The 15,210-nt window shown below is 36.1% G+C and overlaps 1 protein-coding gene across 1 annotated transcript in view; it reads right to left on the bottom strand.

Moving 5' to 3' along the window:
• TUBGCP5 (tubulin, gamma complex associated protein 5) overlaps positions 1 to 15,210 on the bottom strand; it is a 50,967-nt gene that overhangs the window by 25,497 nt on the left and 10,260 nt on the right. The window contains exons 4-7 of the mRNA XM_010852968.1: positions 9,849 to 9,945; positions 9,391 to 9,470; positions 8,790 to 8,925; positions 4,457 to 4,571 (exon numbers count right to left, since the gene is read on the bottom strand). Coding sequence (XP_010851270.1) covers positions 4,457 to 4,571; positions 8,790 to 8,925; positions 9,391 to 9,470; positions 9,849 to 9,945 — 428 coding nt within the window. The remainder of the gene's footprint in view (positions 1 to 4,456; positions 4,572 to 8,789; positions 8,926 to 9,390; positions 9,471 to 9,848; positions 9,946 to 15,210) is intronic.

Genomic DNA, 15,210 nt, shown 5'->3' with positions numbered 1-15,210 from the left:
TGCTAAGTCGCTTCAGTCGTGTCCGACTCTGTGCGACCCCATAGACAGCCTCCTAACAGGCTCCCCCGTCCCTGGGATTCTCCAGGCAAGAACACTGGAGTGGGTTGCCATTTCCTTCTCCAATGCAGGAAAGTGAAAAGTGAGAGTGAAGTCACTCAGTCGTGTCTGACTTTTAGCGACCCCATGGACTGCAGCCTAACAACGCTCCTCCATCCATGGGATTTTCCAGGCAAGAGCACTGGAGTGGGTTGCCATTTCCTTCTCCAAACTGGCAATAGAAACATACATATTGATAATTACCTTAAACGTAAGCAGACTAAATGCTCCAACCAAAAAACACAGTCTGGATGTACAGGTACAAAAACAGGACCTGTATACATTCTGCCTACAAGAGACTCACTTCAGATCTACAGACACATACTAAAAGTGATGGGATGCAAACAGGTATTCCACGAAAATGGAAATCAACACAAAGTTGATGTAGAAATAATTATATGAAACAAAACAGACTTTAAAATAAAGAGTTACAAGAGACAAAAAAGGACATTACACAACGAAAAAAAGATCTAGCCAATAAGATATAATGGCTACGTAAACATATACGCAGCCAACATAAAAGTACCTGAATGTACAACTAAAATGTTAACAAATCTAAAAGGAGAACTGATAGTAACCGAAAAATAACGGGAGATATTAATACCCACTTACATAAATGGACAGAGCATCCTGACAGAAAATAAATAGGGAAACATAGGCCTTAAGTTACACATTACAGTAGATCACCTTACTGATAACTTATAGAACAGTCCATTTGAGAGCAGTAGAACACACATTCTTTTCAACTTCAAATGGAACATTCTCCAGGACAGATCACATGCTGGGCCACAAAGGAAGACTCGATAAATTAAATGGAAATCATACCAAGCATCTTTTTCAACTACAATGCTATGAGACTAGTGATCAACTATGAGGGAAAAAAAGCTGCAAAAGAAAAGAAAAAGTGGGTCATGGGTCACCGATGAAATCAATGAAGAAATAAAAAAATACCTGGAGACAAATGAAAACACAAACACTTTAATCCAAAGTCTATTTACTGGACACAGCAGTTGTAAGACAAATGCTTACAGTGATACAAACCTAACTCAGGAAGAAAGAAAAATCTTGAACCTTGTACCTAAAGGAACTAGATTAAAAAGATGAGCAAATAAAACACAAAGTTAGTAGAAGGAAAGAAACCATAAAATAAATGTTAACAGATCTAAAAAAAGATATTGACAGTAACACAATAATGATGGGAGACTTTAAATGAAATAGAGACAAAGAGATAAAGAAGACCAATGAAACTAAGAGCTGGTTCCTTGAAAAGATAAACAAATTTGACAAACCTCTATTTAATCAGACTCAGTGGGGAAAACACACACACACACACACACAAAACAGAGAGAAGGCCCAAATCAATAAAGTCAGAAATGAAAAAGGAGAAGTTAAAACTGACACCACAGAAATATGAAGGCTATTGAGAAAATACTACGAGCAACTATATGCCAATAAAACAAACAACCTAGCAGGAATGGACAAGTTCCTGGGAATGGACAATCTCCCAAGACTGAATCACAAAGAAATAGAAAGCATGAACGAACAAACATCCAGTAATTAAGTTGAATCAGTACTCAGAAAAAGTCTCAACAAACAAAAGACCAGGACCAGATGGCTTCACAGGTGCATTCTACCAAACATTTAGAGAAGAGTTAACATCCATCCTTCTGAAACTATGCCAACAAAATTGCAGAGGAAGCAACACTTTTGACCTCACTCTATGAAGCTACCATCACCCTGATATGACAAAGATATCACACAAAAAAAGAAAATTACAGGCCATCACCTGATGAACACAGATTATTAATACAAAAGTCCTCAACAAAATACTAGCAAATTGACTTGAACAATGCATTTAAAGGATCATATCATGATTAAGTAGTATTTATTCTAAGGATACAAGAGATTTCTCAGTATCTGCAGATCAGTCAATGTGATACACCACATTAACAAACTGAAAAATAAAAACCATATGATCATCTCGATAGATGAAGAAAAAAATCTTTGATAAAATTCAACACCAAAATATGATAAAAACTCTTCAGAAAGTGGGCATAAAAGGAACACACCTTAACATAATAAAAGTCATATTATAACATCATACTTAAAAGACGAAAAATTGAAAGCATTCCTCTAGGATCAGGAAAAAGACAAGGATGTTCACTCTTGACACTTTTATTCAACACAGTTTTGGAAGTCCTAGCTACGGCATTCAGAAAAGAAAAAAATAAAAGGAATCAAAATCAGAGAAGAAGTAAAACTGGCACTGTTTGCAGATGACATGATGCTATACATAGAAACTCCAAAAGATGCCCCCAGAAAACTACTAGAGCTTATCAATAAATTCAGTAAAGTTGCTGGATACAAAATTAATATACAGAAATATGTTGCATTTCCATACACTAGCAACAAAATGTCAGAAAGAGAAAGGCAGGCAACAATCCCATTTACCATTGCATCAAAAAGACTAAAATATTTAGGAATAAACCCAGTTGAGGAGACAAAAGATCTGTACTCTGAAAACTATAAAGATGTTGATGAAAGAAATTTAAAACAACTCAAACAGCTGAAAAGATATACAGTGTTCTTGGATTGGAAGAATCAATATTGTTAAAATGACCATACTACCCAAGGCAATCTACAGGTTCTATACAATCCCTATCAAATCACCCACGGCATTTTTCACAGAACAAAAGTCTTAAAATTTGTATGGAAATACAAAAGACCCAAAATAGCCAAAACAATCTTGAGAAAGAAAAATGGAGCTGGAGGACTTCAGACTATACTACAAAGCTACAGTAAGGTACTGACATAAAAACGTACATACAGATCAGGATAGAAAGCCAAGAAATATAACCACACATTCATGGTCAATTAATCTACAACAAAGGAGGTAAGAATAAACAATGCAGAAAACCAGTCTCTTCAATAAGTGGTGCTTGGGAAACTGGATAGCTGATGTAAAAAATTGAAATTAGAACATTCTGTAACACCATATACACAAATAAAATGGATTAAAGACCTGAGTATAAGATATTACATCATAAACTCATAGAAGACAACATATTGAAATATTCTCAGACATAAATCCCAGCAATATTTTGTTGTATCTCTCTCCTAGAGTAATGAAAATAAAAACAGAAACCAACAAATCATACACAATTAAATTTAAAATCTTTTGCATAGCAAAGGAACCCATAAACAAAACAAAAAGACAACTGAGCAAATGGGAGGAAACATTTGCAAATAAAGTAATGGATTAGGGATTGATTTCCAAAATCTATAATCAGCTCCTATAGCTCAGTATTAAAAAACAAACAAAACATCAAAAAATGGGCAGACAACCTAAACAGATATTTCTCCAAAGAAGATACACGGTTGGGCAACAGACATTTCAAAAGATGCCCAATACTACTAATTATTAGAGAAATGCAAAACAAAACTACAATGAGGCATCAGATCATACCACTCAGAATGAGCATCATTAAAAAGTCTACAAATAATAAATGTTGGAGAGGGTGCAGAGAAAAGGAACCCTCTTCTACTGGTGGTGGGAATGCAAACTGCTGCAGCCACTAAAGAGAGCTGTATAGAGGTTCCTTATAAATTAACAACAGAGTTACCATATGATCCTGTATTCCACTCCTGGGCATATATCCACAGAAAACTCTAATTTGAAAAGATACATGTACTCCAATGTGCATAGCAGTACTATTTACAATAGTACAAGACATGGAATCAACCTACATGTCCACTGACAAATGAATGGATAAAGATGTGGTACACACATACACACTAATTGGAATATTATTCAACCATAAAAAAAAAAAATCATCTGCAGCAGCATGGATAGACCTAGAGATTAACTTACTAAGCGAAGTAAGTAAGAAAGCCAAATGCAAATATCATACGATATCATTTATATGTGGAATCTAAAAAAAAAAAAAAGCAAATGAACTTATTTACAAAACAGAAATGTACTTATAAGCATAGAAAACAAACTTACAGTAACCAAAGGGGATAGCAGGGGTAAGGGGGAAGATACACCAGGAATTTAGGATTAACATATATACTACTATATCTAAAATAGGTAAACAAGGACCTATTATATAGGACAGGGAACTATATTCAACATCTTGTAATAACTCAGTGGGAAAGACTCTGAAAAATATATATACATACACACATGTAATGTATGTATGCATAACTGTATACCTGAAACTAATACAACACTGTAAATTAAGTATACTTCAATTTTTAAAAAGTTTAAGGAACTACTTGATTTAAATCACAACTCAAAACCAAATATAAAACATAAAGTTTCTTCTGTCAACACATGAAATGAAAACTAGCTGCTTACCAGACAGTAGCTAGATTAGAATGCAAATGTAAACTATGAGGAAATCTTGAGGACCTGACTGTCCAGTACTGATGCACTACATGCTGTTCCAACCAGCTTCGGGCATCTGGCTCATCTAGTGGAAAGAAATTTAGTTACATTTAAGTTATAAGAGTTAAGAAAAGAATACCTGATCAACTTTGCTATGATAGCTAGACTTAGGATTCCATTTGAATATTCAACTGAAAAAAAGCTCTTTAAAATAACAGGTATCTGACAACATTTATATACATTTATATAAAATCAGTTAAAACTATAAAGAGATATATATACAAAATTTAATTAATGTCATTGCTACAAATTAAAAAAGTTACTCAATCTTAAAATGACCCCATGAATAAAAAAAACACAAACAGTATATTTGAATAGTTTAATAATCATGAAAGACATTGAAATGGTAACTAAAGATGTTTCCAAGCACCCCCAAAGCCTCAGGACTAGTACTAAGCTTTGAAGGATTAGCCATCTTACACAGATTGGTGCAAAAAACAGAAAAAGAGAAAGCTATCTAACATTATGAGGCTAATATAACCTTGCTTCTAAAACCAAATGAAGACATAATATGAGAAAGTAATTCATCAAAGAATAAAGATTAAAAATTTCCATTTAAAAAAAGCTAATAACCCAATCCCACGATGTAGTCAAAAGAAGTTTAGCTTAGGAATATAATAATGATTCACAATCAAAAAAATCTATCAGTGAAGTAGTAGAGCAAAATAGATGAATTATAGAATTACCTCACAGATAAAGAACAGCATTTGCTAAAGTTTAATATTTATTTATGATTTAAAGACTCCCAGAAAAACAGGAATAATAGTCTTAATTTTGCAAAGGCCACATATCCAGAACCTATGCCAAAACCATCACACTTAACTACAGAATTTCATGGGCAACCTTCTTGGGATAACCACTCCAGGAAATACATGCCGATTGCTACTGCTTCCTCTGTAGACTAGAGGGCTGGCCAGAAAAGAGACATGGTTAACATTTCATTAATAAGATATTAAGAACTGGAAGTGGATAAAACTGTCAATATTTGCAAAGAATACTGATCATCTATTAAAAAACCCCAATATTTTGGGAATTAACAATATATAATTAATACAAGAGTTCAGCAAGAATGCTGGGAAAAAAACAATTTACAAAAACCAAGTGTCCCCCTACATCAGCAATAAATAAAAGAAAAAAAGACACTATTAACCATAACAACTAGTAACACACATAGAAATCAACAAATACTTAAGATCTTGACAAAGGAAATTTCTAAAATCTAGTAAGACATAAAAGAATTAGAATAAATATAGATATTTCCACAGAAAAGATGTCAAATCTCCTCAAGCTAAATCTATAAACTCAATTCAATCCCAATAAAAATTCCAGGTGGATTTTTTTTCCAGCTGGATTTTTAAAAAGGAACTTACCAAACTGCTCCCAAAATGTCTACAGAAGAATAAAAGTCTACAAATAACTAAGCCAATTTTGAAAAAGAGCAAAGGAGGTGAAGGGAAAACTTGACTTCTGTGTGTTGAAACATATTACAAAGACATATAAACAGTCTGTGCTTCCACAACTCACACTCAGGACAGAGAACTGAATGTTCAGAAATAAGTGTATCAATATACAATAATTTTAGAACCACAAAGCAATGTGTAAAGAATGGACTGTTAACTAGACACTGCTGGGAAATGTGCTCCTGACATTGGAGAAAAATAAGCTGTTCTTCATTTCATATATAAGAGAAGATCTGGTGGTCACTGAAGAGCTACACAAAAGCTATAAAAAAGCAAAGAGAAGGAAAATACAGGGGAATGTTTTCATAAAGAAAAATATCAAGGTCCAAATTCTAACCATATCATGAAAAATTCACAGATTTAAGTACAATAAAATATTTTAAAAAATCAAATTCTGTTTGAAGGATACCATGAAAATGTTAACAGGTGACTAAAGGAAGAAAATAGCAATGTATAAAGCCTTGGAATTACTATCTGCATATACAAAGAACTCTGATTGGTGGGGATGGGCAGGAAGGACATGAAACTCCAAAGAAAAGCAAGGAAAGGACATCAGTGGACACATCATATAAGGGGCAAACCTGAGGAAACCAAGGGATCCGAAGTACTTATCCTGAGTAGTTAGACAAACACAAATGAAAACAGCAAACCAAATCAAAGTGGGTGATTTAATCAAGTAGGGATGAAACTGTGGGCCATGTCCATAAAATAGGCATGGCACCAGGCAGAAGGGGAGAAGGTAGCTCAGGCCTATCAACAAAAGAAGCAATAACACAAGTGTGGTGTTGCAAACTGCAGTATCCTATGTAGCCACTAGAGCAACAAAAAAAATGTTCATAGAGCAACACAGACAGATTAAAACAGTTAAATGGAAAGAGCGAAACAACAGAGGTTACACACAGCATATTATCAGCATGTAATTTAAAAATAAAATACAACCAATCGACACAATGTACTTTACAAGACCTCAATGTGTTTGAGAACAGATATCAAATACATTAGAAGAGCTTGTCACTGGGCTGGCAGAGAAAGCAGAGTGAGAATCAGAAAGAGCAGATGAGCAGAAATAAGCTAAACCAAAAGGCCCTGCACAGACTGCTGTTCATGACATTGAACTGATTAATCCACATTCTGCCCTAAAGGTCCAATTCAATAATGAAAAGAGAAAAGAAACCAGAAAATTGTTAGCATGCTAAATCAATTTTAACTACTTTATGTGCATTTGGCAAGATTCAGGTACAATGAACAGGACCAGGCCAGAGATCCTAGCTTCTGGAGTTAGCTTCACAGCTGTGTGCATGAGAAAACCATTATAACCACATCTTTGTTTTTTATCTATAAAATGAGAAGTAGATGTTCTAATCTCTAAGGTTGTTTCTAGCTCTTTCTAGATTCTACCAAATCATACTTTTTCACTAAAAACTGAAAAAGCATTAAAATTTAAATTGTGTAAGATATTTTTCTTTTATTTAGTCACTAACTTTAGAACTTTTTGATGAAGGTGAAAGACAGTGAAAAAGCTGGCTTAAAACTCAACGTTCAAAAAACTAGGATCATGGCATCTGGCCCCATCACTTCATGGCAAATAGGTGGAAAAACAATGGAAACAGTGACAGACTTTATTTTCTTGGGCTCCAAAATCACTGCTGGAGGGTGACTGCAGCCATGAAATTAAAAGATGCTTGCTCCTTGGAAGAAAAGCTGTGACCAACCTGCTGCTGCTGCTGCTGCTGCTGCTAAGTCGCTTCAGTCGCGTCCGACTCTGTGCGGCCCCATAGACAGCAGCCCACCAGGCTTCCCCATCCCTGGGATTCTCCAGGCAAGAACACTGGAGTGGGTTGCCATTTCCTTCTCCAATGTGTGAAAGTGAAAAGTGAAAGTGAAGTCGCTCAGTCGTGTCCAACTCTTTGCGACCCCATGGACTGAAGCCTACCAGGCTCCTCCGTCCGTGGGATTTTCCAGGCAAGAGTACTGGAGTGGCTTGCCACTGCTTTCTCCGTGACCAACCTAGACAGTGTATTAAAAAGCAGAGACATCATCTGTCTAGTTAAAGCTATGGTTTTTCCAATGGTCAAGTATGGATGTGAGAGTTGGATCATAAGGAAGGCTGAGAGCTGAAGAATTGATGCTTTCAAACTGTAGTCCTGGAGAAGACTCTTGAGAGCTCCTTGGACTGCAAGGTGATCAGACCAGTCAATCATAAAGGAAATCAATCCTGAAAATTCACTGGGAGGACTGAAGCTGAAGCTCCAATACTCTGGCCATCTGAAGAGCAAACTCATTGGAAAAGACCCTGATGTTGGGAAAGAGTGTAGGCAGGAGGAGAAGGGGATGATAGAGGATGAGATGGTTGGATGGCATCACTAACTCAACGGACATGAGTTTGAGCAAACTCTGGGAGACAGTGAAGGACAGGGAAGCCTGGCGTGCTGCAGTCCATGGAGTTGCAAGAGTTGGACATGACTGAGCAACTGAATAACAACTTTATCAAAGCCAATCTTTCTTCAGTATAAATATAAACAAACCATTTAAGACTAACAAAGTTCTCAAACCTATTTAAAAAAAAGACCAAAATTGCACTGTAAATGCCTTTTCAACATTAATTCTATAGAGCTATAATACTTAAAACGCGTTACAGAAGATGTGCCAATGGTTTAAAAAGGTTTGTTTATTAGGAAGGCAGAGCTTACCAATGTTATAAATCACTTGGAACTGATTCTCAAAGCTTGCCTTTCCTTTTAGAGAATTTTATTAGAGATGCCAGCATTCTGAACACACAGTACCTTTCCAGATGACTCGAGGCCCCAGTTTTCTGTTTTGATCTTGTTCTTCTAACGGTGTCCTGTCCACCTGAATCCCAGAGTCCTCTCTGCTTAAGGACTGTTGATCATTTTCATCTTCACTTTCTTCAGACCAATTCTGATTAAAAGAAGGAAATACACCTTAACCTTAGAGCACCTAACAAATGGACCTATTTAGATGAAAAGATTATGAAAATTTCAGAAGCAAAAACTATATCAAATGAAACTTTTTATACATGTTCAAAGTTACTATTACAGGATGGAATTATTTCTGGTGGCAAAAATCCCTAGATTTATAGCTCCTTAAGGAATACATATATTCATTCTGATCAACTTTCTAGTACCAGTATTTTGGAGCAAAATCTTAATAAAAATTCCATAATAAACTACTCTAATTTAATGAAGAGTATTCCTATTTTAGATAAGTTACAATAGGATAAAAAGACCCATAAAAATAATCTAAATAACCTGAGATGTATTTATATAGCAAAAGTACTGCCACTCACCGATAGGATAAAAAGACCCATAAAAATAATCTAAATAACCTGAGATGTATTTATATAGCAAAAGTACTGCCACTCACCGGTGTGTTTACATTTGGGCCAAGGTCAATTTCTTCACCTTCCATCAAGTATTTTCCCCAGTCAAAATCATCCTTCTTTTCTAAAATATAACAAAAGAATTTCAGTTTTATCAGAAATATATGGGAAAGAAACCCAAAATTATAGTAAAAAGTTTAGCAAAACTCAAAATAAAACATACTTGAGAAATTAAAGTTCAAAAGTAGTGAAACAATAAATTGACATTCTAATATATTTAAAATTTTAATATTTTATCTTCAGTTCTGATTTTTCTCTTTACATAATTGAAAGTAGTTTAACTTACAGTCATAATTTATATTTTATATGAAAATTTACAATTACAATTGCATTTCAAGACAATAGAAATATTTATTTCATACATTTATTTACAGCTTTGTATAAACTCTCAATGTCTAGTAATTATATCATAAAACAATTTCCCTCTTATTTGGTAACATACCCATTTCTTTATCTCTTGGTGTTTCCACATAATTGCTGTTCAAAGGAGAATCAGACAGACACAGAAGAAGTGATAGTATGGAATAATGTACATCTGTCTTTAAAACAAGAAATGAAAAATATGAATCATTGAGGTTGGTAAGAGCTTTCTAAACCAGTTTGAGTAAATAAAACTTCACCCTGGGACTTCCCTGGACATCCAGTAGTTAAGACTTGGAACTTCCACTGCTGGAGGAACGGGTTGGATCCCTGGGTGAAGAACTAAGATCCTGTATACCAATTTGGTGCAGGCCCCTCCCTCAAAAAAAGAACAGATTACCTCATGACAGTTACGTCCTCAATGTTTTTCTGTGCTTCAAGAAAACAATCATACCTAACATCTCTAAACTTGCTTTTATAGTTCAAACATGTACAGATAGAGGAACCTGTGCAATAATGCACTACCTGAATAATAATGAGGAACTGTCAGACAAACGTAAACTGAAGGACAAGCTACCAAATAATCAGCCTGCTCTCTTCAATAATGTCAAGGTCAGAAAAAAAATGGTGAGGAATGTTCTGGATCAAAGGATACCAACTGGTGAACCTGAACAAAAAAAGTACACAATGTCCCTTTTACTATTCTTCAACTTCTATACTTTTTCAAAATTTAAATTGTATTTATAAAAATCACATTTAAAAAGGTGTCAAAGTTAAAAACACTCCAAATAAGCAAACTATGCATGGAAACTATGCACTATAAACTATGCATGGAAAGGAGAGAGGAGAGAATTAAATTCAAGGAATGGAAGGGAAGTTTCAGGTGACCTCTCCCTACTATATAATGTGTGGTACTTCATGTACATCTTCATAGGGTTTATCATAATTATAACTAAATAGCTATTCAATAACTACTTGGGTAGTGATGATCATGTATTGCTTATTCTGTATTCCTACAACCCAGTGACGCCAGGGACACAGAAGACACTTGGTAAACTTCCCTAGGTATAAGGCAATGTATGGCTAGTAAGACTGCAAGAGCTGCCTCTTTTTAGATAATTCCTCTGCTTGGAAATACCTTGACTTCCTTTAACCAAAAAAAGAAAAAAAAAAAAGAAAGAAACTTTAATTCCATAGAGAAAAGTGGTCTAAAATGTAAATACTTGAAGAAAATAACTCCCAATATATAAATCTATTATTTTGTGGTAATCACTTACGTCAGATTGCTTATTCTGAAAGAACTCTGTACACCTGAAACTACAGTTTCATGTTATTAGTAATAACATACTGATGGTATTAAGGAAAAAAGACTGCTGCGAAGTTAGGACTCTGGAAGTTAACGTTTAGATGATATAGGAGACTGTCTAAGATGGTGGATTGGGAAGCTCATCTCCTATAGGCATATCAAAATTGCAACTATTTACAGAGCAACTAATAGTGAGAATGAGGCTTAGTGGTAAAGAATCTGTCTACCAACACCAGAGATGCAGGTTCAATCCCTGGGTCAGGATGATCCCCTGGAGAAGAAAATGGCAACCCACTCCAGTATTTTTGCCTGGGAGATTCCATGGACAGAAGAGCCTGGTGGGCTACAGTCCATGCGGTTGCAGAAGAGTCAGACATGACTTAGCAACTAAACAACAACAACTGGTGAGAATGCCCCAGCAGGGTAGCAGAAAAGATCTTCTACAACTAAAGAAACAAAGAAGGAATCACAATGAGATGGGTAAGAGAGGTGGGGACATGGCATAGTCAAGATCCATGCACCCAGTAAAAATTATCCTCCCACAAATGGGAGTTCTCCCCAAGGAGGGGTCTGAACTACACATCTGGCTCTGTAGCCTTGGAGCTCTGCACTGGGAAGATGAGCCTCTAGAACTTTTGGCTTTGAATGCCAGTACAGCTTATATTCAAGTGACTCAGAAGGCTATGGGAAATAGACTTCACTCTTAAAGGGTGAACACACAAATGTCACATGTTCTAGGACCCAGGGCATAAGCAGCAATTTGAAAGGAGCCTCGGTCAAACCCACCTGCTGATCTTGGAGAGGACCCTGAGGACACAGATGCTGGTGGCAGCCATCTTGGAGTATTTCTCTAGCCTATTAGCACAGGGGGCTTACCCGCCCAACAGCCAATCAGCAACAATCCTAGGACCCCCAGGCAAGCTGCCAGCCATGCGGAGACCAAGGCCCAACTACCAGTGTGTTCAGGACCCAGCCTCACCCACTAGTGGACCAGCACAGGGACTTCCTGGGTCCTGAAGCCAGCTGTGCCAGGCGCCAGCACTGCCCACCAGAAGCTGGCAGACCTAGATGAGGCCAGCTCGTGCAGCCAACCATGCTGAGGATCAGCCCTATGTACTATTGTGCCTACAACAGTTAGCCCACAACACAAGGGTCCATGTAGCTCACAGAGGGGATACTCATAGAGCAAACAGCTCTGGTGACCAGAGGGCAGTGCTCTGACAGGGGCCCAGAGACATCTCTTACATAAGGCCACTTCTCCAAGACTGAGAAACATGAGCATTCTACCTAAGGAACAGAAATAAAAACAGAGGATTAGGAATAATGAGATGACAGAAAAAATGTTCCAAATGATGGAACAAGATAAGATGCCAAAAAAAAAAGAAGCAAAAAAGATAAGCAATCTACCTGGTAGAGTTTCCCAAACTCGGGAGAAGAAAGAATGAACAGAATGAGAAGCATGACAAAGTTAGAAAACACAAAGAAAAACCAAACACAGGTGACGAATACAATAATTGAAATTAAAAATACACTAGAAGTAATTCACAGTAGATGAGATGATATAGAGGAATGAATGGATCAATGAAATTTAAGATGGAGTACTGGAAATCATGTAAACTGAACAACAACAACAAAAAATTAAAACAAGGATAGTTTAAGAGCGTTCTGGGACAATGTCAAGAATACTAACATTCATATTATAGGGGGAGGTCCCTGAAGAAGGAGGAGAAATGGGCAGAAAACTTATTTGAAGGGATAATAGCTGAAAAATTCTTTAACATGAGAAAGGAAACAGACATCGAGCTCAGAAACACAGTGTTCTAAACAAGATCAACCCAAAGAGATCCACCCCAAGATACACTGTAATTAAAATACAAAAAATTAAAGCTAAAGAGACAATCTTAAAGTCAGTAAAGGAAAAGCAATGTTACTTATGAACAGATTCCCTTAAGGCTATCAACTGGCTTTTCTGTGGAAACTTTCCAGCCCAGAATGGAGTAGCATGATACATTTAAAGTGACAGAATAAAAAAAAAAAAAATCTACAACTAAGAATACTCTACCCAGCAAGGCTACATTCAGATTTAAAGGAGAGATCAAAAGTTTTACAAATAAGCAAAAGCTTAAAGTGTTCAGCAACACCAAACCAGCTTTTCAAGAATTGTTAAAGGGACCTCTTTAAATGGAAAAGGTCACCACTAGAGATAGAAACAGAGAAGGCAATGGCACCCCACTCCAGTGCTCTTGCCTGGAAAAACCCATGGATGGAGGAGCCTGGTAGGCTGCAGTCCATGGGGTTGCTAAGAGTCGGACATGACTGAGCGACTTCACTTTTACTTTTCACTTTCATGCATTGGAGAAGGAAATGGCAACCCACTCCAGTGTTCTTGGCTGGAGAATCCCAGGGATGGGGGAGCCTGGTGGGCTGCCGTCTATGGGGTCGCACAGAGTCGGACACGACTGAAGTGACTTAGCAGCAGAGATAGAAAATTACAAAAGGAAAAGTCTCCCTGGTAAAGATGAATATACATTAAAGGTAATAGATCAACCACTTATATAGCTAGTAGGAAGGTTAAAAGATAAAAATAATAAAATGGTCTATATCTACAATAAGTAATTAGTATTAGTCGTTTAGTTGTTTCCAAATCTTTGTGATCCCGTAGAATGTAGCTCTTCAGGCTCCTCTGATAAATGATCCATATCCACAATAAGTAATTAAGGGATACACAAAACAAAAAGATATATAAAATATTAAAATGTCAAAAACATTAAATGTTGGGGGATAACACAGGGTTGTGAAATGTGTGCCAACTTTCAGTGATCAGCAACTTAAAATAATCAGGAATATATAAAGCCTGCTATATAAAAATCTCATGGTTATCACACACCAAAACCCTATAATACACACACACACACACAGAAAGAAATCCAAATATTAACACTAAAGATAGTCATCAAATCACAAGAAAAGAGAACAAAAGAAGAAATGAATGACAACCAAAAAAAAAAAAAAATCCCAAAACAATTACCAAAATGGCAATGAGAACACACCTATCACTCATTTATTTGTGGCTGTGTTATGCAGCTTGCCAGATCTTAGTTCTCTGACCAGGGACTGAACCCATGCTCCTGGCAGTGAAAGTAAAACCACTGGACCAACAGGGAATTCCCTCAATAACTACTTTAAATATAAATAGACTACAAAGGCTCCAATCTAATGACAAAGGGTGGCTAAATGGATACAAAAACAATACCCATATAGATGTTGCTCATAAGAGTCTCATTTCAGATCTAAAGATGGAAAGTGAGGAAATAGACAATTTCCATACAAATGGAAATTAAAGCTGCGGTAGTAAAACTTAAATAAGACCAAAGAGACCTTAAAACAAAGATTGCAAAAGGCGACAAAGGACACTACATCAAAGGATTAATCCAAGAAGATACAACATCTGTAAATACATAAGAACCCAACTTAGGAAGACCTAAGTACAGAAATCAAATAACAAACATAGAAAAAAATGACAGTAACACAATAATAGTAGGGGATGTCTTTCCATACTTAATGGACAGATCATCTAGACAGAAATAAATTAGGAAACACTGGTCTTAAGTGATACATTAGGTCAGATGGACTTAACAGATATAAGTAGAGCATTTCATTCAAAAAAAGCAGAATACACATTCTCTAAGAAAGATTACATACTAAGCCACAAAATAAGACTCAGTAAATTTAAGAAGACTAAAAATCAGTTTAGGCATCTTTTCTAACCACAGTGCCATGAGACTAGAAATCAACTAAAAAAAAAAAAAAAAATTGCAAAAAAACAAAAACAAAACCATGGTAGACTAAATAATATGCTACTAAAGAACCAATGACCAGGAGCTGACTGTGGCTCAGACCATGAACTCCTTATTAGCAAATTCAGACTTAAAGTGAAGAAAGTAGGGAAAACCACTAGACCTTTCAGATATGACCTAAATCAAATCCCTTAAGATTATACAGTGGAAGTAAGAAATAGATTTAAGGGACTAGATCTGATAGCTAGAATGCCTGATGAACTATGTATGGAGGTTCGTGACATTGTACAGGAGACAGGGATCAAGACCATCCCCATGGAAAAGAAATGCAAAAAAAGCAA

Source organism: Bison bison, unplaced genomic scaffold, assembly GCF_000754665.1.
Source record: "Bison bison bison isolate TAMUID 2011002044 unplaced genomic scaffold, Bison_UMD1.0 scf7180017864320, whole genome shotgun sequence".
NCBI lineage: Eukaryota > Metazoa > Chordata > Mammalia > Artiodactyla > Bovidae > Bison > Bison bison.
Note: the sequence above shows the minus strand (reverse complement) of the source record. Positions and strands in the feature narration are given on the sequence as shown.